We start from the raw sequence: 24,859 nt of genomic DNA, 5'->3' as shown, positions 1-24,859 counted from the left end.
TAGGGGAGCAGAGTGAGTGGCGGACAGGAAGTGATATTGGGGATTCAGAGTTGAGTTTTAACTTGGCATGGGTTTAGGCTGCAACAGTAGCGCACGCACAGTTCAGCCATAGAACTCAATATTCTGTAGGCCGGTACTGAAGGGGTTGAATTTTGAAAAACGGCTGAAAAAAATGTGTGTTTTTGGGACATCCTGTCTTTTTGAAAAACCCTGACAGACTGAAGCTGCAAAATTTGATGGTGAGGGATTACTGTACATGGACAATTCAAAAAAAAAAAAAAACCTTACACAATAATGTGTTGACTCATTTCCAGTGGATTGTAGATCTTTGGAAGTTGTACACTGACTACTCTAGAGCACTGGTTCTGAACTGGTGGGACCCACCATCACCCCTTCATGACAAGCGACCACCCAAATTGCAGATATTTTTCTACTCACATTTCTCAAATATGTTTAATGCAGTTTGTAGTTAAAATGTTATTCTGAAGTGCAGGTGCAGCGAGGTTACCCAGCATGCCTTGCGGGTTGTAGATGTGGGTGTAGTTTTGCATGTAAGTTAGAGTGTAAACTTGACTTGTGTTGGTTTTGTTCGCACTGTGAGTTAGATGGGTGCTCATGTAGGATTGTGCTGTGCTGGCAGAGTTTTTGCTGGTTTATCGCTGCAAATAACGAGCACGTCCTTGAAGCAACCTGAAGATGCTTGTGACAATTTCCTGTGCAACTCAAGTTTGGCACAATATCCTAACAAAGTTTGGGTTTCGAATACAGCTGTGCAGATTTATTTTATCAACAGACGACACATTGCTGCATTAAGAAAAACAAAAACCTCAGAATAGAAGCACAAGGGGTTCGAACCCCCCCCTGGTTACGGGCCTGCAATGTACATCAAAACCGGCACTCATATTTATCAAGACAGTCAATATATATTTTCTATATTTATTTATTTAAAAGGTAGATCTTTGGGACTTGGTATAGTAGCTCGCGGGCTGAAAAAGTGTGAGCACCTCTTGTTTAGATGGACTCCTGTATGCGCACCTTTTTCCAGATCCTCACCCAAAACGCCTTTCCAAAGACTGAGCCAAAGCATGCAACCTCTCCTGACCAATCAAAAAGGAGCATATTATCTCTGGAAAGGCAGACGTGCTGCTGAGTGGACTGTCTTGCAAGTTTCCACCTGTTCTGTATGAGCGCTGCAGCTGCTGCATGTAAGGTGCAAGGAATCCACGCCAAAGGGAAATAAAAGATTTGAAGAGAGGATCACCGTGTGTGATAGAGGGAGGGACTACAAGTGTGTGTGTGTGTGTGTGTGTGTGCGTGCATAATATTCCTTCTTCTTTCTTTCCCGACGGGACTCCACGCTCGGAGCAGGTAGAGCATCTCTGAAGTCTGACAAGTCTGCAGGCGAACTTCTCACACAGAACGTTCGGTAAGTTGGAACCATTATTATTTAGACCTTCCATGCTGCGAAGTGTGTGACTATTGATGCAATGTTACCGCTGTCAAGTTTCTATTTCTTTTTTTAACACTTGCAACATCATTTTCGACATTTAAACATGCATAAACTTCACTTAACTATTGAAATCCTTTGACTTGCCGTAAAATTTACACTGAAAGCGCATCAAAAAATGCTTTGAGTTACTTTTGAATGAATTACCTCACGCGGTCAGCGCCGTGCGTGCATTGAGTGACAGGAGCGTTTTGCACAGGATTCGCTCGGCGCTTCTTCTGAAACGAGTGACTCCCACAGAGTGTGGTGAACATCTGCAAGTGTTGCCTCATCATCTCACAATCTGTCAACAAGCTGTCACAGCACATGGGACAAATTGCTTTTGAATGTGCCGGAAGACTGTATGCAACATGCAAACACTCCCATGTCCATGTACACGCTTTTGCTGCGTTCATTCCTGCACAATTACTACTTGTACTTTAACAAGAAATCAGGAAAATACAAACTACAGCATAATATCTTTAGTACTACACTGTCAAAAATAACGGACACTTAGGTCAACACAAGTGTACCCCATCTAGGACTAATTATGGGGGCTTGTGGAACTCTTCTATTCCTGAACTGCTGCACAAAAAAGGGTGAAAATGTTGTCAAAACACGCACCCCTACTGTGTTGCATGTTCTATTATTTGTCTGACAAATACACCACATGGCCGTGCCGTTATTAAACCCCAAAGGTCACTGGTGTGTGTGAGTCACTGGAAGAAAAGCTGTTGACTCTATATTCGGGTGAATGCGGTAAATAAATTGAATATCTCCAGAGCTGCAACAATTAATGTATGATTAATTGGTTATTCAATTAATCAACAACTATCTTGTATTTGTCTAACCATTGTTTAAATGTAAATATCCTCTGATTTCAGCCTTTTTAATTTCCATTAGGGCTGCAACTAACAATTATTTTCTTCGTCGATTAATCTGAAGCTTGTTGTTTCGATTAATCTAGTAATTGGTTAGGTCCTAGATCGACCAAATTGACATGAACCAAACACATACACTTAGCGGTTTGATCCGCAACATGCCAGAAAAGAGGCAAAAATGTCCATCACTGTTTTCCAAAGTCAAACCTGCTGTGTGTGAATATCTTGTCTTGCCTAAAACGGAAAGATATTAGGTCTGCTTTTAGGGACGACTAAGGAAATTTAAAAATATTCACATTTGAGAGGCTGAAATCAGAAGACATTTAGATTTTTAATTTAAAAAATGATTAATTGAACACAAAATAGTTGTCCATTCATTGGATACACCATTAATCATCGATTTATCGAGTAATTGTTTTTGTATTATCATGACTTAGTCAATCTATTTACAGCTTTCACCCAAACATAAGTCAAAATTTATATACAATAGTTGTAGATTAATTAATCATTGATTAATCGATTAATACCTGCTCCAATTTCCTTCGTTAGCCATAGAAGCAGTGTTTTACCCAACTGTTTGGGTTCATATTGATTTGGTCCGTCTAGGGCTTAACCGATTATTTGATTAATCGAAACAACAAAGTTCAGATTAATTGACGAAGAAAATAATCGTTCATTCCAGCCCTAACTAAGTCCATGGTGCGCTTGCTCGTGCACTGGCACCTGCCTGCGCTGCATGCATGTTATCAGTCATGCCGGTTATTAATAACTGCCACCTTACGCAATATAAACTGAAAAATTTGATAATCCGCAAAGTCAAAGCCCACGGTACATATGCGCCACGCATGTGTCATAAATAATTAATGGGATCGCTCCTCCAGATGATAGCTGCCAGAAATACAAATATAAAGAACTACTTAAACTTGTACCATGGCGTGATGGCACACTACTTGATCCAAGGCATGTGCCATCACTTCATGATACAACGCTGTATTACTGCGGCTTTCCTGACTTTGTTCCTACTTTTAAGTCGGTGTGTTTATTTCTCCTGCTAAAGGTGGTGGTTATCAGTAATAACTGGCGGAAGGAAGGCATTGCGTTCATTCTACGACATGTTTATGTTGAGGTGACGGGCCCGAGCCCACCTCTTGCAAGCATGCAGCCCACATTTGGTGCAGCTACACTGCCAGTCAAAAGTTTACACACACCTTCTCATTCAACAGCATGGGTACGTGTCTCCAAACTTTTGACTGGTAGTTCCTGTGAAGCGCCACACTACCGATACCAACATGAGGATTTCTTCAGATTTCCAATTTTAACACAGCCTGTGTTCCTCTCCCAGCTCCCATCACTCGCAAATGCTTGTGCACACACACACACACACACACACACACGCACACACACACACACACACACACAGAAAGAGAGTGTAAACAGTGTGTGATTGATGGCGGGCTTCACGCTGCCTCATGTGTTGCTTTGTTGATCCCTTCAGCAGGCCCAGCTTCTGCTGTCCACAGTGTCCGGGATGAGTTACTACGTGGATCCAGTTTCTTCCTATCCGGCCCTTCACCCCTGTGACCGTCCGGGCGCGATGGTAAGACCCCCACTCCGCACTCTCTCCTCGTAAATTACCTCAGACTACCTACCACGCAGCACAGGCAGGGAGTGTCAGAGGATGTTGCCAAATTGTTGCAACTCTGGATTCCATCACCTCCATTTTTTTCCCCGCTCAAGTGTCCCCAAGTGTTGCGTTCACATGCCTCATGAGTTCATCAACGATTAGGACAACCAAATGTTGAACAATTTCCTTCAGTGGCCTTATGAACTGTTGCGCGAGGGCCCTGGCTAAGATGCACTTCTCCATGTCGCCTAAGACCTTGCACTAACTGGTCCTATCACAGTCAGCGCACCACCACCACCAAACACTTCCCCACCCGTCTTTCCAAACAATACAGAGTCGGAGCTAGCGGGGAACATTGGGATTCCTGTCAGGTGAGCGTTGGAAGGGTGAAGGCCAGGGAGCAGCAACACAAATGCTTCCATTTGTATGCAGAGCTGCAGCACATTAGGATAAGAGATGGAGGTTATATGCTAATGGGAACCTCACACCAGCCCGATACAAAACACGGAAGGTTGCAGCTCCGCCGCTCCTAATTGGCTCAGGTGGCGGGGCTCGCCTTTGGAATTGAGACGCTCGTACACCAGGGCAGATGCGGTCAAAAGGTGAGGCAAACTTACCTCGATGTTTGCCTTACAAACAATACAATTCATGTTTATTTATGGAGCAGTGACTCACAACTAAAGCTCTTTACACGTTAAGGCAGGGGTGTCCTAACTTTTTCCGTCAAGGGCCACGTACATATAAATTGAAGGATGTGGCGGCCACTTATGTTTTGGACATTAAAGACGCTAAACGCAATCCAGTGTATGCCAAGATATGCTAAACTATCTTAGCTAATAGGTGACAAAGCCACTCATTCAAATACCAGGTTTGAACCCTGCACAATAATTACACCATGGAACAATATTTTTTTAATACTTTTTTCTTTTTAAATACTGTAACTGTCCTCCAAAGTCAAATGTCGGTGAAACCAAAGTACTGAGGAAAAAACGTTATTCTTTTTTGGGGGCGTTAGTGAAATATTGATGCAGAGTCGAGATGCCGGCAAATCCCATGAGACTTCAGCTTAGTGAGCCTCTAAACATGGCTGTCTTAATCAAGGCCCTTTGGCTTTGTGTTTATAATATATACTGTGATTATCATGTACCCCTCGTTGTGCTGCTTTTTATTTGGCTTTATTGTGTTTTTGGGCCCACAGCCCGAGTTTGTTCTTTTTTTGGTTCTTTGGGCCCATGTTTTTTCTTTTTCTTTGACTTTTTAAAATGTTTCTAAGCCAAAGCTTCAGTTTGTTTTCTTTTTTTTAATGATTTTGGGCTTGAAGCCCCGGTTAGTTTTGCTTTTTTGTTGTCTTTTTAAAGGTTTTGGGCCCAAAGCCCATCTATGCTTTGGTTTATCTTGGACTTTTTTGTGTTTCTGGGCCCAACGATTTATTTTGTTTGTGTTTTTTGTGCTTTTGGGCCAGTAGCCCAAGTTAGTTTTATTTGTTCTTGGACTTTTTTGTGTCGCTGTGCCCAAATCCTAAGGTTATTTGCTTTTTCTTTGGCTTTTTTGTTTGTTTGGAGACACAAAGCCCCAGTATGTTTTGCTTTTGCTTTGACTTGTTTGTGTTTTCAGGCCCAAATTTTTTGTTTATTTGTCTTTTTTTTGTGATGTTAGGCCAGTAGCTCAAGTTAGTTTTGCTTTTTCTTTTGACTTTTTTGCATCACTGAGCCCAAAACCCGAGGTCGTTTTGCTTTTTCTTTGGCTTTTTTTTTGTTTTATGGCCCGAAGCGCCAGTATGATTTGCTTTTTCTGCCTACTACTTTAGTTTGTCTTTTTCTTTTTTGCAAATTTGGGCCCAAAGTCCAAGTGTGTTTTGCTTTCACTTTGACTTTTTGTGTTTTAAAGCCCGAGTTTGTTTATTTTTTTGTGTGTTTTTAGGCCACTAGCTCAAGTTGCTTTTGCTTTTTCGTTGACATTTTTGGGGTTTAGGCCCGCGACTTTTGTTTGTTTGTCGTTTTCTTTGTCCTTTTTATGCTTTTGAATCTTAAGTCCAAGTAAGTTTAGCTTTTTCTTTGACGTTTTTTTAGAGCTGTCAAAAATAGCGCATTTTTTTCATTCATTTTTCCGGCGTATTTAGTCCAAGCAAGCCACGGTTCTGTCATGACGACAGACGGCAGCACAGTGTGGCTCCCCACAGAGTCACACAGTGCCTGCCGCTCTTTTATAACTTTATTCTGACCTCAACACATCAACAGCAGTGCAATCCAACCCCATATACGTATCTCCTCCTCCAAACAAACACGACTGTACTCCGGAACGTCACTTCCTCATTGTCACTCGACTATGCATTCACGGACACTCCGAACATCACAACGACGTCTTTATTATGCGTATATGTGTGGTCTGAATAAACATAAAGACAAAGAAAAGCGACGAGTGGATATTCTCATCGCTCACTTTGCAATTCTTACAATTCTTGCAATTTGCCGCATTTCAGGATGCTCGGAAATCCCAGAAAATAAACTCAAAACGTGTGTATTCAAGTTAAGTTCCGTGGTGTCTTTGAATGCAACCCCTCCTTGCTCATAGTAAGACGGTTAAACGTGTGATTCAAATGTTCTAACGAGTGTTCGGTAAGTAGGTGTTCAGACATGTGTGCTACCTTAGGAGCTGTTAGTACGTCCATCCATCCATCCATTCTTTTTCTATGCCGCTTATCCTCGCCAGGGTCAGGGGGGTATGCTGGAGCCTATCCCAACTGACACCTTGGACTGGTCATACGTACAAATATGTACAGGGTCAGGCAAAATGATCTGACACATTTGTAGGTGAAATTAAAGGCAAATAAAGTAAAGAAACAAGAAAGTGTTTTTATTTTGGAAAAGTACATATAATGCCATTCTGTTTCATTATGTTTTAAAAATGAAATCAGTCAAATGGGATCCATTATTGTCCACACACGTTGTGGTAACCCATAACAAGATGGTGTTTCGGGCTGGTACGGGATCATGTCCACCAAGATTGAAGTGCAAACGGAACACTCGTTGTGTTGCAGTTACAGATTCGTTTGTTTTGATAAACGTTTCCACAATGAAAGCGCGATGCTCATCGGTCCAATTCATGGTAGCAACTGAAAAAGAAACAAAAAACAATGGCTTAAAGAAACAAAGCAAAATGGCATTATATGTACTTTTCGAAAATAAAAACACTTTTTTGTTTCTTTACTTTATTTGCCTTTTATTGAACCTACAAATGGGTCAGATCATTTTGCCTGACTCTGTATGATCCCGTCCTGCCTTTTATCTTCCTTTCAACAAAATACAGTAAAAGTGGGCATGCTTCAAACATAGTTGCAAATGGTGATTAATCATGACTAATTAACTTGAAAACTAATATGATTAAAACGTACAATCATTTGACAGCCCTACTTTTTTGTGCTCGCAGTTTGTTTTTGTTTTTTTTTGGTCTTTTGGTCTTTTGTGTGTTTTGGGGCTTGAAGTCCAAGTATGTTTTGCCTTTTCTGTGATTTTTGGGCTTGGAGCCCAAGTTTGTTTTCCCTTTTCTGTGACTTTTCCCCAAGTGTGATGCCATCCATCGAACCAGAACCAGAAATGAGTCCGTTGCATCCACAAAAATCAGTCATTTGCGCGCGCAAATAGAAGTGTGTGTTTTATTTCATTTACGTTGACAATTCAAACAGGAAGCTAGACACTAACTTAGCATACTTTCTTGTTTTGGCACCGTTGGGTTGAATAGTTGAATTGTCATCCCCTTCGTTCCCCATCCTGGCTTGTATAGTCGCAGCTATCCTTGTCCCTTTTCCCAATCCATCAATCATCGTGTTGCTCCTTCATGCATTCTCACTTTTTATCCTGGAATGATAGAAGATAGGAGTCGCGTCTCATTCTCATACCGGTAAAGGCTCTCATAAACTGCCCCCCGCCCCCAGCATCCTCGGTTCACGTTAGCCATCCATAAAGCAGGCCAGCTACTGATAAACGCTGCTGTGCTCGAACAGGCGACGCTTATCAGATGGCTAGTCAGTGTCGTGGCCTGCTGTGTGATACACAACTCTGACGCCTGCACGTTTAATGACGCTTCTCACGGTTACTCCGGTGAGAAAACGGCTTTTTCTTTCAAACAGAAGCCGCTCGACAATATCTATTGAGGTTTGTTGACCAGTGCTGGTTTAGATAGGCTAAAAATGGAATGCCACTATCTCTTACATCCACAAAGAATGTCATATCTCCTCCACTCCCCCCACGTCAAGTCCTGTCTCCCCTTCTGAGTGAGGCTTCTCGTACGAGTTTGTGCGATAAGCTGAAAAATAAAACAACGCAGCAAAAAGATAAAGCGTCACATTGAGCCACGGCGGAAACGACGCGGTAAATAATCATTCTGTGTCTTGTTTGTCCAAAGAAGCAGAGCGGAGGGGTTGCCATCGGCCCCCAGTTGCACCTCCCTGCCGTGGTCCACCCTCAGCAGCCACAGTACTACCCTTCACAGCCGCTCTACCCCCAGGATGTCCCCCTGCAGGAGGTCCCCAATGGCCACGACATGTGCCCCACAGGTAGGACATGTACAAGGCTGCACCGGGGCGGGGTACACCCCGGACTGTAATACAGCCTTCTATCGGTGCTCTGTTGTACGTGTCTGTTATTGTATTTACCACTACGACCAGTAGAGGGTGTCGTATACTCATGTGAGAGTTGAAGACGTGTGCGACTCCGCCTCGTCTCTGTATTTAAGTGCACGTCGGAGCCGGCGTTGCCAACGTGGCGATTTTGTGACTAGATCTGGCGACATTCCAACCCCCCCTTGACGACATGTTTTCTCAAAAGCGACGAGCGACGAATCTGGCGACCTTTTCTGGCCTCGTTGGGGAGTTTGTTTGATATTTGGCGACTCGAAAGTGAAAGCGCGTGTTGTTCTGCATTTTGTGTTGTCACTGAGCAGCGGCGGGTGCTGCTGACAGGTCCGCCCCGCCCAAAGGCAGTCACAAGCCGGCAGTATACAGTCAGCTTCCAAGCCACGAGGTTACATCATGTGCAAATGATATGCAAATTAGAGGAAGACGTCATCTAGCGACGTCTAGGACAGCCAATAGCTACACATACTATATATAAACACTTTGTGTTAGCATGCTAACATTAGCATGCTATCATTGCTAGCATGTTAACATTAGCGTAGTATCATTTTTAGCCATTTTCGTAGGTAGACACTTATATAAAGACTTAGCACTATCGTGCTAGTTGTTAGCATGCTAATGTTAGCATGTGTTAATTGCTAGTATGCTAACATTAGCATAGTATCATTTTTAGCCATTTTTATTGCTAGACACTTAAACACTTACCACTATTATGCTGGGTGTTAGCTTGCTGACATTAGCATGTTAACTTTGTAAGCATGTTGACATTAGCATAGTAGCATTTTCACCATTTTCAAAAGTAGATATTTATACAAAGACTTAGCACTATCGTGCTCGGTGTTAGCATACTGATGTTAGCATGTTAGCATTGCCAGCATACTAACTTTAACAATCTAAATATGTAGATAAAATAAATGTAGGACTAATATTTATTTGTACTTTTCTGTACTTTATACTTTTATGTTATTTTTAATGGTGATGTTACAGCTTATTTCTTCTGCTCAAAATAAAATAAAATAAAATAAAATAAAGTTAAATGTTTAAAAAATTCTTGTTCATGATCTAACACATTATTTAGACTTTTTCGAGCAACGTTACTTTATTTTTTTCAACTCACATTTAAAAAAAGCAGTGGAGCTAATAAAGCTCAGCCCTTTGATTGACAAGGTGATAGTAAAGAGTTAACAAGTCTATGTATTTTATTATTCATATAGTTCACATTTTTTTGGCTTATGTGGCTATTATGCAGTTTAGTTTACCACAATAATAAAGACATTGAAGTTAAAATCATATTTTTCCCACAGTGTCAGTCAAAACAGCATTATGATCATCAATGTGAAGGCTGAATTATTGATACACATGTTGTATTTTATCTTGCTGGATTGTGCAGGTGTACCTAATGAAATATCCAGGGATTGAATATGAGAGAAACTATATATAAACTACAAAAGCACTCGGAGAGCCAGAGTTCCCTCCATATTGTGATTTCCACCATAAAAATTAGTCCTACATTTATTTTATCTACATATTTAGATTCCTTGCTAACGTGCTATTGTTGTCATGCTAAGAACTAGTATGATAGTGCTGCTTAAGTGTCTTCTTAAGTTAATATTCATGAAAATCGCAAAAAATGCTAGTATGCTCATGTTTGCCTGCTAGCAATGCTAACATTCTAACGTTATCATGCTAACACCTAGCATAATAGTGTCTACCTATGGAAATGGCTAAAAATGCTACCATGTTAACGTTAGCATGCTAGCAATGTTAACATGCTAGCATGCTAACACCTAACATGATAGTGCTAATTGTTTCTATAAGTGTCTACCCATGAAAATGGCTAAAAATGGTACTATGCTAATATTAGCATGCTAGAAATGCTAACATGCTAACATTAGCATGCTAACACCTAGCATGATAGTGGTGAGTGTTTGTCTACCAATGAAAATAGCAAAAAATGTTATAAATGCTAACGTTAGCATGCCAGCAATGTTAACATTAGCATGCTAACACCTAGCATGATAGCGCAATGTACCGCAACGGCTAAATGTCCCGAACAAGTGCTCTGACCATTTTTTATATGGAGTTATATGCACAAATGCCGAAAATGGTCCCATCTTGCCATGTTAAAGAATCCTTTAATAAAATTCCTGGATCCAGACGGTGATCCGGATCACCCCCAACATTTTATCATTTCTTCCATATCCCAATTCCGACAATTCCTGAAAATTTCATCCTAAATCCATCCACAAACTCTCAAATTATTTTGAACGCAAACAGACAAACGAGCAAACAGATCGACGCCGGCAAAAACACAACCCTGCGCTTTGCGCTGAGCTTGGCGGAGGTAACTACGGTACAGGAGTACATTAGTACTACAACAATAACACGTGCTTTTTCACAGCGTTCCGGACTTGGACTTTTGGCATAAACCAAAACAACATCTGCGTCATGTTAGGGAAAAAATGCGGCTTCTTTAAAAGGCAACAACTGCTTTCAATGCTGTTGGCCGTCACATTAATCAGCATCACGGTTTAATGCGATGCAAGCGGTTTCACACTCCAAGTGAGCGATGCTCATTCAACCCCAAGCCTTCTAGAAAGAAACTCTTTTGGCCACTTTTAGATAAAAGTCAAAGCGATGGCTGCAGGCTTTCCAAATGAAGATTTCTTGCGCCTATCAAGACACGTGAGAGGCTAAAAGCTGCTTTTAAAACGACGTTTAGGCTCTTTGATAAAGCCAGGCTGATATCAAGGACGTGCTTTCACGGAGCGAAGACAAACAAGCTGCAAGTGTCTGCCCGGAAAATATTCGATTACAAAATTACATCGCTCTCGGAAAATTGTGCCTTTTTTTGCCCTGGTGAAACTACTGCGTTATTCTGTTAATATTACTTATTCATTGTCGGAACATGTACAGCTTTTTTCGATGTAAAATCCTGACTTTTTTCTCGTAATATTTTGGAGTTTCGGGTAAAATCATTGCTTTGCTTCATTGGTGCCACTTTATTCTCGTAAAACGCACACTTTTATTTGTGGGCTCCAACTTTTTAACTCATTCCATCACAGCCATTTTTCAAAAGACAACCCCTTCAGCAGCGTCCATTTTAGACCATTTTGACAGGTCTTTCAAGGCACATACAGTCAGCTTCCAAGCCACGAGGTTACATCATGTGCAAATGATATGCCAATTAGAGGAAGACGTCATCTAGCGACTTCTAGGACAGCCAATAGCTACACATACTATATATAAACACTTGGTGTTAGCATGCTAACATTAGCATGCTATCATTGCTAGCATTTAACATTAGCGTAGTATCATTTTTAGCCATTTTCGTAGGTAGACACTTATATAAAGACTTAGCACTATTGTGCTAGTTGTTAGCATGCTAATGTTAGCATGTGTTAATTGCTAGTATGCTAACATTAGCATAGTATCATTTTTAGCCATTTTTATTGCTAGACACTTAAACACTTACCACTATTATGCTGGGTGTTAGCTTGCTGACATTAGCATGTTAACTTTGTAAACATGTTGGCATATTGGCATAAGGCATATTGTGTGTATATCTATGGCTATATAAAAATGGAACCTAAAATCTGGACAAGCATCAAGTGTTTTAAAAGAAATAAAAAAGAGAGAGAGAGAATTAAGTTAAAAAAATGGCAAGAATACATATTTAAATTTTCTGACAATAAATTAAAACAAATGTGAGAATGTCAACAATATGAATATGATTTTGTTTTTACATGTTTCATTGCAAGAATAAATTGTAAATTCTCTAACAATACAGTCAAAACATGTGAGAATCACTATTTTGCGTGGAAAAAAAATCTACATTTTATGAGAATTCACTCAAAATCTGCAAGCATAAAGTGGTTTTTTTTTTTACGTTTTTTTTAAAGTAAAAAATAAAGCAAGAATACCAAAGAACGATGAAACCCTCGTCTGTCATCAGAAAAAAACAGTTCTACCTTTTTTCCGTTCTTTTAGTAATCAGCAGTAGAACATAGGTTAGTTTCGGGAAAATATCAGTTCCCGACTAGAACAGGAGCAGGAACAGGAACTAGAACACAAAACCTGCTCTTTGTGGGAAGATACATTTCAAGCCGAGCTTTCACTTCGACACAAATATTTCTTGCTTTTTGTGGCAGCTCAAATATCTCAACAACTAAACCACAACGCAAACAACACAAAAACGATTTCACGTCAAAATAATAATTTCTTCACAGACTTCACCAACCGAACTGAACCGTGCGCGCGTGCGCTTGCATGTGCGTGCCTTTCAAATTTCCCTGCGATGCATACGTGATCCGCTCACATGATCCACGCCCAGCTCTTTTTAAATGCACCTCTGCCACCTTGTGGCCGTTTTTATGGCTTAAAATTGCTCTGAAGTTAAAATGCGTCCACGGCGTCTTTCGTGTTGAAGGAGTTAACTTCTGGCTTCATTTAATCGAAATCTCCGACTTCCTTCAGTTTGTATATATTTCTCTCTTTTTCTTCCTCTTTTTTTCCATTGTTGAATGAAACGGTCCCCGTTGAGTCATGACTGTTGTTTGTCCCCAAAAGAGACTGCCTCGCTAAAAGAGTAAAAGCAGTGATGGTGCGCACGAGTGTGCGGTTGTGTCGTGAAGGAGCGGCACCGGCACCGTGGCGGATTGTGTGCGAGGAAGGAATGACTTAGTGGTACAGCATGTGGGACGTCAACCCGCATTTGAACTTTGTTGTTTTTAATCCTGGCCACATGCACGCATTGTTGTGGTGCTGCTGATGCTGACCTGCAGGGCAATGCCTTTAGCAGATACCCCCCCGCCCCTACGCCCCTCTTTTTTCCTCCCTCGTCGTCCCCTCAGTCTTTTTAATTTTAAACGGGAACATTCTTTCCAGTGCCGCTTGTCGTCCTCAAGCGTGATTGATGCCGGCAGGCTGGGACGTACTCCTCAGGAGCCGCTGGGCTGCTTTCCCCCGCCACCTCTTTTGGCTGGATGCAGCGGGTACACGACACAGAGGGGAGGGAGCTTGTACAAGGGGGCGAAGGGCGGCCATCTTTTTCCCAAGCCTCTGGTTTGGTCTCTGGAGAGGTGGAGGAGGTCCGAGTGTGTGTCGTGTGTGAGGGAGTGAGGATTTGATGGGATTTGCTAGTGTTTGTTGCCGCAGGCACACTCCTTTGCAGCCCTCACTTCATTGCTCCCAGCGCTAAAACCGTTGACATAAACATTGCTAAGTGGAAAAAAATGACCCAGCGATGACCTCCTCTTTCTTTTTTTCTTTTTTTTGGTTTCTCATCCCGCTCCTAAATCCTATCCCCATGTCCAGCGCAGTTTGAAGAGCTCTCGAGCCACCTGGAGATGTTGTTGGAGTCACTTAGTGCTTGCTTGCCCACGCTGTGCAACTGTGCTAACCCTATTTTTGGCATCGTCTCAAGGCCTTGACATCATCATCTGATAAACCTTACAACAATGCCGCCCTTTAATATTCAGCATTTTCAGCTTTTTATGCACATTTCCTATAAGTTCCGACTGTCAAAAGGCCATTGGCAGCCTATGACTTGTTTTTTTTATTGGCCTGACAAATGAATCAAAATAAAACACATAAAACATTACAAATGTTACATGCATTTAGACACTGAAACATACGTGAATAAAGTCTTCATTTTGCAAACAAAAAGTTGTAATTTTACCAGAATTAATTAAAAACAAATTGCAGCAATAATTGTGACATTTTATGACAATAACTTAAAAAAAAAAAAAAAGTGAGAATGTCACCAATTTATGGCAAAAAAAAATCTAGATTTTACGATAATTCATTCAAAATATTTGAGAGCATAAAGTGGTATTCTTTGTCGAAAAAAAAAGATAATTAAGTGAAAAGAAAATAATAAATTAGCACATTTTCTGACAGTATAGTCAAAACATGTGACAATGTCACCATTTTATGTCTTATGTTTTATGTTTTATGCCAATTCAGTCAAAAATCTGCAAGCATAAAGTGTTTTCAAAAACAAAAAAGAGAGAGAATTAAGTAAAAAAAAAAAGAACAAATACAAATTAAAATTTTCTGACAACAAAGTAAAACAAATGTGAGAATGTCAACATTTTATGAGAAAAAAAATCAGGATTTTTTTGGGAAAAAATCCAGATTTTTTTGACAATTCAATCAAAATCTTAGTATAAAGTGGTAGTTAAAAATATATACAATAATTATGAATATGAATATGTCACCATTTTATGTCTGGATTTTATGCAAATTCAGTCACAAATCTGCATGCATAAAAAATAAAAAAAATAAAGTTTTTTTTTAAAAGAGAGAGAGAATTGAGTTAAAAAAATGCAAAAATGCATGTTTACATTTTCTTTGACAATTCAGTCAAAATCTGAGTATAAAGTGGTCGTTTAAAAAAATAATAATATGAATAAAAAATGTTTTAATTGCAATAATAAACTTGTAAATGTTCCAACAATACAGTCAAAACATTTGAGAATCACAATTTTATGACCAAAAACATCTAGATTTTATGAAAATTCTGTCAAAAATCTGCAAGCATAAAGTGTTTTTTAAAAATAAATAAATTATGAGAATTAAGTTTAAAAAAATGCAAGAATACATATTTAAAAATTTTCTGACAATAAAGTAAAGCAAATCTGGGAATGACAGCATTTTATGACAAAAAAATCTGGATTTCAGTCAGAAATTTGTGAGCATAAAGTGGCTTTTATTTTTAGAAACAAAATTATGAGAATTAAGTAAAAAAAAAAATAAATAAATAAATTTGTGCATTTTCTGACAAGATCCAAATGTATATCATTAAAGAAAATGCATTTGTCATTTTACAAGCATAAAGTTTTGCAGAAGTATTTAATTTTTTTTGAATATTGTCGTCATCCTTTGAGGGGAAAAAATTACTTTAGTCTCCAAAATGATTTGACAAAATTGTTATAAGCAGTGACTGTATGAAGAAAAAGTTGCCATTATAAGAGAATAAAGTAACAATTTTGTTTTAATTGTAAAGTTGTAATTTTTCAAGAATTAAGTTGTCATAAATTCATGAGAAAACGTGTAATTTTATTAGGATAAAGTCTAAAAATGTTGATGATAAAAGAGCCATTTTATAAAGAATCAAATTATAATTTTAGGGAAAAAACAGAAGTCATAATTAAGCTTGAAAGAGTATTGTCATGATTTTACAAGGAACAATTTGTAATTTTATGAAAATAAAGTCTAAATGTAAAAAAAAAAGGACAAAAATAGCCATTTTAAAAGTTTCAAGTCAAATAAAAATTGACAGCTTTAAGTCCTAATTTTACAAAAGTCACATTTCCAAGAATAACGTTATTGAGCTAGAATATCGTCGTAGGCTTCAGAGGAAAACAACATTTTTGAAAGTAAATTATGATCATTGTAAAAGTTGCCCTTTTGAAAGAATAAAGGTTAAAAAAAAGAAAATAAAAATGTGTGCCAAAGTGACATGTTGATGGTATGAGAATACAGACACTCACACACTCACACGCACACACGCACGCACACCCACACACACACACACACACACATACACGCCATGGTCATGTCGACACTGAGCCAACTCCGTACTTCACTCCCACGATGTGACAATGTTGTGAAAGTTCCTCATCCAAGTGTGCTTGGCTCCAATGTGTGTCATTCTAATCCACATCCACGCTGGATACGATCCTGCGTGGGGACCATGCACGCTCACACACACACTCATTCATTAAATTCCCACCGTGCACTCTGGCCGGCATTGCATTACAGCTTCCTCCCATTCAGCGCACACACACACACACGCACACGCACACATTAACTCTTTAACACTCAGTGCAACTTCCATTTCGTACACACAGCTGTGATCTGGCACTCAGGGACCGTTGGCCTTCCTTTTATTTGATGTGATTTGACAGCTGGACGCTTGCAATGGGGGGGTTTGGTAAGGAGTGAGTGGGCGGAATGGCGTTTGAGCAGAGTGGAAGGATAAGTCACAGGAGTGAGGATGGGTGGTGGTGGGAGAAGAGGCTGCGTGGAGCGCTACGGGGGAACTATGACTATGACGAGGGGCACGTCCACACGGGTGCAGGCCCGTTTTTTATGTCTCCGAGTAAACAGGAGGGGGGCCGGCGGGGGTCTCGGTGGGGGTTATGGGAAAGGAGGAAGCAGTGATGCTAATCAGTCCGGCGCACACTTCCTCCGCCCTCCTCCAACAATAAAACAAAACAACAGTGGAAGCACGGAAAAGCCACAGACAACAGCGGAGGAATGTGCAGCGTGGCCGCCGCCGCCGCCGCCGTGCTCCCGCATTTCTGCTGGGTTATCGCAGGTCGGAGGTTACAGGTGGTAGCCGGTCCTCACTAGTAGCATGTTGCAAGTTCATTGTGTGTCTTAGTACATAAAGTACATGAGTAGACATTTAGTCGTGTCCTGTAGTTTATCCTGTGACGTACATTAGTTCACATTTGACCATGAAAGACTCCTGATTGACTCCTGATCTTGGAATAGTGGGAACACATCTGTTCACATTTCTATCCTCGTTTTTTCTTCAGTTTTTCTTAGTTAAACAAAGCATACAATGAAAAAAATATATAATATGACAAAAAGCAATGGAATTACACCAGTAATGTTGTCATTTTACACAACCGTCACCACGTTATGAGGAAATAAGGGGGTTCAGTCAAAAAATTGTCAACACAAAGTGAGAATTTTTTTGGAGAAAAGAATCATGAGAAGGATGCAAAAAAAAAAAATCAATAAAATTATAATTTTAGTATTAAAGTATTTCCGACAAAGACAAAAATGTGAGAATAATGTCATTTTTTGAAAAAAAAGTGCAAAAGTATATCATATAGTGAGCCTACATTTGTCATTTAGGTTGACAGTAAAGTTTTTAAAAGTTTTTTTTACAAGAAGTCATTCGTTTAGCTAGAAGATTGTCATCATCCTATCAGAAAAAAATAGATCTATGAAAATTGGAGGAAAAATATATAATATATATTAAATATGCATAATATTTATATAGAATTACAGTCAAACCTGTCTATAGCGGCCACTAAAGGGAAACGGCCAAAGTGGCTGCTATAGAGGGCACTGTGGGACTGCGGATAAAAGTAGTAAAGAACTACTAGGTTAATAAACTGCTGTTAATAAAGCGATTAAAGTGCATCGGCGACGTGAGTCTCTCCTTCCCCACAACAAGCGGCATTACAGTATTGACCAGTGCACATTGTCTCACACCAGGAAATAAACGGTATCACTGTCTGCAACAAGCTCCAAAGAAGACGGCTTTTTTTATGTGGAACAACTGACAGTTTGTGTGGCTCTTGTGAATGATTGTGACTGAGCTAGGACTCAGTAATTAAAGTCTACACACGACGGCTTCATTGCTTAAAAAACAAAACTTTTTCGTGCATGAAGCTTCTGCTTGAGTCGGCATTTTGGCCGCTATATGCGGTCAGATATTGACCAAGGGATACAAAATGGGTGGCTACTGGCCGCGTTAGACAGGTGACCGCTCTACACAGGGTCTATAACACGCAAATTTTCCGCGGGGGAATTTTTCAGTGGCCGCTATAGGCAGGTGGCCACTAAGACAGGTTTGACTGTAGATAGTATAACGAAATAGTTACAGTGTTCCCTCGCTCCATCTTGGTTCACTTTTTGCGGACTCGCTGTTCGCGTTTTTTTTGTGCATTTTTAGTGTAAGGGAGAACCTGCCCCATTGTGTTCTGCGTTCTTACTGGCTAAAGGAGAATTCGCCCATTGTCTTCTGCGTCCTGATTGCCTGTAGACCAGGGATGTGGCTTGTGGCTCACGGCTGTTTTTATATATATATATATATATTTATATATATATATATATATATGTGTGTGTGTGTGTGTGTGTGTGTGTGTGTGTGTGTCTATACATACTGTATAAAACTGCTTTTATTATATGGAAGAATAATGTCAATAGTGCATGTTGAATACAGGAAGTGAACAAATGTTTTAACAATGGACGTGAAACGAAGAGGGGGTAGGATTAAATAAGCCCTGCTTCTTCCTACTCCTTTTCGGACATGTGGACCTGCGAATTGTAACATGAAGCATTTCAATGCATCCTTCATGCAGGTTCAAAATCAATGAAACCAAAAACCATATGCAGTTTATAACTTTATTGTTGTAAAACTCCAACTTTATACCCCCTTTTCCTTTGTAATATGACCCCAACACTACTACAAACTTTTGGTTCTATTAATGATGGCGCATGTACAAAATAGACCCTGCTTGTCTCACCGTGAGGCAGTAGGGCTGTTTGATTTCTCCCAGGCAACCTGCAAAAAACCTAATCATAATAATACTACAGAAACATGAAACATTTGTAAGGTTCACCAACAAGTACGGTTTATTAGGGTTTAGATTTTTTTCTCATCTACATCATCGACTTTTTGGTCACATTGTAAACTTCCCTTTCCAAGAGTTCTGCGTGTTATATTTCTAGGAAGTGTGTCAGTTCCTCTTTGATAGCACAATGACTAATTGCTAACCATTGAAGAACATGTTGTACTGGACTACAGTGATGTCAGAAATCATTGTACAATGATGTGAAAAAGTGTTTGCCCCCTTCCCGATTTCTTTTTCTTTTGCACGTTTGTCACACTCAATTGTTTCAGATCATTAAACAAATTTAAATATCAGTCAATGACAACCCAACTGAACACAAAATGCTGTTTTTCAATGAAACTTTTTATTATTAGGGGAGAAAAAAATCCAAAGTTACATGGCCCTGTGTGAAAAAGTGATTGCCCCCTAAACCGAATAACTTGTTGAGCCACCCTTAGCAACAACAACTGCAATCAAGCATGTGGAGGAATTTTGGCCAACTCATCTTTGTAGAATTGTTGTCATTCAGCCACATTGGAGGGTTTCCCAGCATGAAGCACCTTAATAAGGTCATGCCACAGCATCTCAATAGGATTCAGGTCAGGACTTTGACTAGGCCACTCTAAAGTCCTCATTTTGTTTTCCTTCAGCCAGTCAGAGGTGGACTTGCTGGTGTGTTTAGGATCATTGTCCTGCTGCAGAACCCAAGTTGGTTTCAGCTTGAGGTCACCAACAGATGGCCGAACATTCTCCTTCAGCAGAATTCATGCTTCCATTTATCACAGCATGTCTTCCAGGTCCTGAAGCAGCAAAACAGCCCCAGACCATCACACTACCACCACCATATTTTACTGTTTATATGATGTTCCTTTTTTCAAATTCGGTGTTACTTTTACGCCAGACGTAATGGAACACGCACCTTGCAAAAAGTTCAACTTTTGTCTCGTCAGACCACAGAGTATTTTCCCAAAGGTCTTGGGGATCATCAAGATGCTTTTTGGCAAAATTGAGACGAGCCTTAATGTTGTTTTTGTTCAGCAGTGGTTTTGGTCTTGGAACTCTGCCATGCAGGCCGTTTTTGCCCAGTGTCTTTCTTATGGTGGAGTCATGAACACTGACCTTAACTGAGGCAAGTGAGGCCTGCAGTTCTTTGGATGTTGTTGTGGGGTCTTTTGTGAACTTTGTGATCTTGGGGTCATTTTGGTTGGCCAGCCACTCCTGGGAAGGTTCACCACTATTCCATGTTTTGGCCATTTGTGGATAATGGCTCTCACTGTGGTTTTGTTCTTTAGTAATCGGCAGTGGAACAAAGGTAAGTTTCAGGAAAATATCAGTTGCCGACCAGAAAAGGAAGAAAACTGGCTTTTTGTGAAAAGATAGATTTCAAGCATAACTTTTGTGACAGCTCAAATATCTAGAAAACTATACCACAACATAAACAACACAAAAAAGTGTTGTTTTACATCAAAATAACAATTTATTTCCAAATAGAACACCATAAACTATTTACAATTTTCACATTTGGAACGTTACTATGTGTGGCACGTGTTAAAACTTCTACTCTTCCACGCTCTCTCACTTCCTCCTTCCTGTCATTTGTGATTCTTCTGTTCACATGATCCATGCCGAGCCCTTATCAAATGCACTTCTGCCACCTTTTGGCCGTTTTAATGGCTTAAAAGTGCTTTGAAATGTTTATGCATTTGTGGAGAGTTGCATCATCACCACTTTTTGCCTCTCGTGCAAAAAAACGTAAAAGGAGTATAAATACATTGTTAGGATCGGGCGTTCGGGTTTATAAAAACGTATGAACACGTCTTTGGTATTGAAAGAGTTCAAGTATCCGTTACCGTTTTGTAGAGCGCATTGATCTGTGGTAGCAAGTTGAAGGCAGTCCCACTTATGGAGTCAAGTTTTGGGTTTTTAATAACAACAACAGCATGAAAAATAAAAGCACAGGCAACACAGTAGGTGTGCGTGTTTTGACAAAATTTCAGCCTTTTGTGTGCAGCGCTTCAGAAGTAGAAGTTATTCATATTACGATATATCACACTGTAGATGCTTGGTAGGTGCAATGATCGTCCAGTGGAGTGACTATATGGCAAACCATGCCCATGTGACCCCAAGGGACTGTGAGCTGTAAAGGGATGACATCACTGCCATCGTTTGTCCTCCGGATGCAATCTTTTAGAGATTGTCTGTTGAAAAAGGCTGTGGAGGTATGATAAAAAGGTGCAAAAAGAGAAAGAGTTAGGAAATAAAGCTCGGCTTGTGTTGAGTGCAGCTCCTCCCTCCAACGTCGAGCCGTCTTTCATTCAGTGTGAAGCAAATTAGAGGCGCAGACTGATGCTTTTTCCCCCTCAGCTGCTCCGGCACGGCTTAGGATGTCGGCAACATTATGGGCTGGGAGGGGAAGAGGGAGGGCAAGACGAGGCGAGGGGGAGGTTTGGGAGGCAAAAAGACTCGGGAGGGGGGTGGGGATAATTGAATTATCTGCACAATGGAGTGATGGGGGGCACGTGGTGCCACTAATGGAGGAAGAGATGTCCTTTTTAGCGGAGCTAATTGTTCAGAAAAGCCTTTATTCAGGGGGCTTCTCTGCCTTCCCACTGCACTTATACACTGCACACAAATACACACACACATATACATACATAAACACACAGGGCAGACTTTGGAATGTGAGGCACAAGGGAAAGATGCACACAAGACACACACACACACACGCACACACACAAATAAACACACTTTTAAGATACGCTGCTAGTCAGCCAGCTAAGCCTTAGATCTCGGCAGGGGGGGCATGCAGCCTGTGGCACCTTCAGACAACATGAAGCACTGATAGAGCTTCCACTGAGCCACTAGACAGCCGCCACAAAGATCCTACTGTTTTACTGTTTCACTGTCTGCACCCTCTATGCGTGTGTGTGTCACCCATCTGGGCCTGAGAATGAGTGACTGATTGATTGCATGCTAAACACTGTCTATTCACACACTGCGCTTATTGTCACACACACATTGATTTTTCATTTTAACCGAGCCACCGCATCGGATAGGTATTTCATGCAGAAATAGAAGCACGCACCAAATAAACGACTTAAGCAGGCGGGATTCTTCTGACGTTGTCAAGTTGGCAGCTGTGTACATTGCCTCAAATTCAATAAGTGTGGTAAAGTGTGATAAAAGGAGCAGGTGTTCCACATGAGGACTATAGACCTGCACGAGACACAGATGTGCCAGCCAGGAGGGGAAATTGCTGCATCAGTTCATCGCTCAATGTTGCAAAAAAAAAGCGCCACAAATGTTTATTTTATCTGGAATAAGATGTAATTTCACCGGATGGCGGTGGCTCAGGAGGTAGAGCAGGATCACTCTGACACCGGAAGGTTGGCGGTTCGATCCTGCCTCCCTGTTGTGTCCCTGGGCAAGACTCTTTACCCACCTTGCCTCCAGGGCCGCCCAAACTGGTGTATGAATTGTAGGTGGTGGTCAGACAATTCCACGGCAGCTGTGGCTACAGATGTAGTGAACCACCACCAGTGTGTGACTGAAGAGTGAATGAATAATTGGTTCACTTCATTGTGAAGCACTTTGGGGGCCTTGAAAAGCACTACATAAAATGTTATTAGTATTAGAATAAAGTAAATAGAAATGCAAGGAAATAAGTTCTAGATTAGAGTATTTGTCTAAGTATTTAACGAAAATAATGTCATTTTACGGGAAAAACAGCTCAGGAATTGTTTTTTCATTTTCATTTTTTAAAATTCTAATAGAATAACGATAATAATAGAATAATGTTGGATTTTTCTAACAAAACAAGTAGTAATTATGTGAGAAGGAAGTAAAAATAAAACTGAGAATAATGTTATTTTATGAGAAAAATGTCCTAATTTTCAAAAATGTTTCATAAGAAAAGATGTAATTTTTCAATCTACAACATTTGCAGGATAAAGTAGAATTTTTTCCTAAGAAAAGTTTTCATTTATGAGACTAAAGCAAATGTAAAACCAAGAATAATGTCATTTAGCAAATATTTTATTTTTTTTAATTCCAATTTTTGGAGAAAAAACTAAAACTTTTGAAGAATAAAGTTGTATTTTTCTGAGAAAAAAAATGTAATTTTATGAGAAGGAAGTAAAAATAAAACTGAGAATGATGTTATTTTATGAGAAAAAAGTCCGACATTTTAAATTTTTTAAAGTTTTATAAGAAAAGCTGTTTTATTTCAGGAACAAACTAACACATTTGCAGGATAACATTCTGTTTTTTAAGAAAAATAATTTATTTATGAGTATAAAGCAAAAAAAACAAACTGAGTGTCATTTTATGAGAAAAAAACGTCAGCTTTTTTTCCAGAATTTTTATGAAAAAAGTTGTAATTTTTCGGAAAAAAAAAACTAAAACATTTTCAGGATAAATTTGTATTTTTAAATAAAAAAGTTTTCATTTTATCACAATAAAGCAAAAATAAAGTAATGCCATTTTACGAGAAAAATATGTTTTTTTTTTATTTTTAGCAGAAAAGTTGAACGAACGAACTAAAACATTTGCAGGACAAAGTTTTAATTCATGAGAATAAAGCAAAAAATCAAAATGTAATTTTAGGAGAAAAACATGTCAGATTTTACAGATTTTTTGAGAAAATTTGTACCGTGGTGAACTGAACGGTCATAGTGGTACTCTGGTCGACTTGTGGACCCACAGGTGTGTATCGTGCCGCATTTATTGCTTGTATTCCCATTCTTCTCCATAGTCAATAGTCCATAGTCATGCCAGACCATTCGAGTACAATACCGTACCAAGGGGGAGGGTGCCTAACCGAGGGGGACATAAACGTGGTATGGCAAGGATTGGTTATTATGATAGATGTGGCCAAGTTTCCCAAAGGAGGCTATCGTTTCACAGTTCATATTGGAATTCATGTTTCCCTTCAATGAACCGCAGCTCGCCAAAGCCGGCAGCACACATGCAGCCCGGAACCTTAACACAAGACACATCATAGACACATAGTAATCTCTTGTGTTGCCAGCTTTTTAGACAGTAATGACTCCTTTTCAGTTGATTGTAAATGTATACAGTACAGTCAAACTGCGGTTTTTGAATGCCCCACTTGTGTATGATTTGTTTTTTTGATGCCAACTTTGCTCTGGTTTTCATGCACTGTCTAGGGTATCGTACTGTCTAGGGTATCGTACTGTCTAGGGTATCGTACGATACAGTCATCCCTTGCTACACCTTTCGTTGCCTCGCTGTTTCGTGGATTTTTTTTCGTACTTTTGTAATTTTTTTTTTTTTACAACGTACGAACGCACATTGTGTCCTGCGTCCTGATTGGCGGTAGAACATTGTCAATCAATCTGCTTCGTGCTGTGTCTTCTGTGGTGTTCATCGCTAGCAAACAGCTAGCAGTGTGACACTGAACTCCGTATGTTTGCACGTTTAATCCCCGACAAAACCCACAATGTCGAGGAAACGTTCTGCACCCAAAAGGCAGAGGAAGATGCTAACCATTGCACAAAAAGTATCACTGTATCATTCCGTGGAATCGAGCGCCCAAACAAAGCACTCTACACGTTGCTGACACACTGGACGTGCTACCGCTAAATAACCCACCACGGGGCCAAAGAAAGTTGCGAGTGCCAGCGATTTGATAAAGAAGACGAGAAACACTAATGAATTCAAGAAAGAACTCATCGCAAAGTACTCTCGTCGCTCCTTGCCATTTTCACCACCAAGAGTCTTCAAAAAAGGTAAAAACTTACGTTAAGCGTTCATTTATCCATTTCGTTCGTCATCTATTTTGCAGTGGTTTATGCATGTAAATCTAGACGCTCACATCTTCTTCTTCCACGTCGCGCCGCGGCCATCCTGTTTACG

The 24,859-nt window shown here is 40.0% G+C and overlaps 1 protein-coding gene across 2 annotated transcripts in view; it reads left to right on the top strand.

The window, feature by feature from the left end:
• The first annotated feature begins 1,159 nt into the window (after positions 1–1,159).
• ets1 (v-ets avian erythroblastosis virus E26 oncogene homolog 1) overlaps positions 1,160–24,859 on the top strand; it is a 62,111-nt gene continuing 38,411 nt past the window's right edge. The window contains exons 1-3 of one of the 2 annotated variants that reach the window (XM_054793960.1): positions 1,160–1,426; positions 3,863–3,964; positions 8,396–8,543. In XM_054793960.1, the coding sequence (XP_054649935.1) occupies positions 3,896–3,964; positions 8,396–8,543 (217 nt within the window). In that variant the 5' untranslated portion in view covers positions 1,160–1,426; positions 3,863–3,895. Of the gene's footprint in view, positions 1,427–3,862; positions 3,965–8,392; positions 8,544–24,859 lie in introns of both variants that reach the window. The other variant, XM_054793959.1, reaches the window with a different exon arrangement.

The sequence above is a fragment of the Dunckerocampus dactyliophorus genome, chromosome 12 (assembly GCF_027744805.1).
Source record: "Dunckerocampus dactyliophorus isolate RoL2022-P2 chromosome 12, RoL_Ddac_1.1, whole genome shotgun sequence".
Lineage (NCBI taxonomy): Eukaryota > Metazoa > Chordata > Actinopteri > Syngnathiformes > Syngnathidae > Dunckerocampus > Dunckerocampus dactyliophorus.
This window is presented reverse-complemented; position numbering and strand designations above follow the sequence as displayed.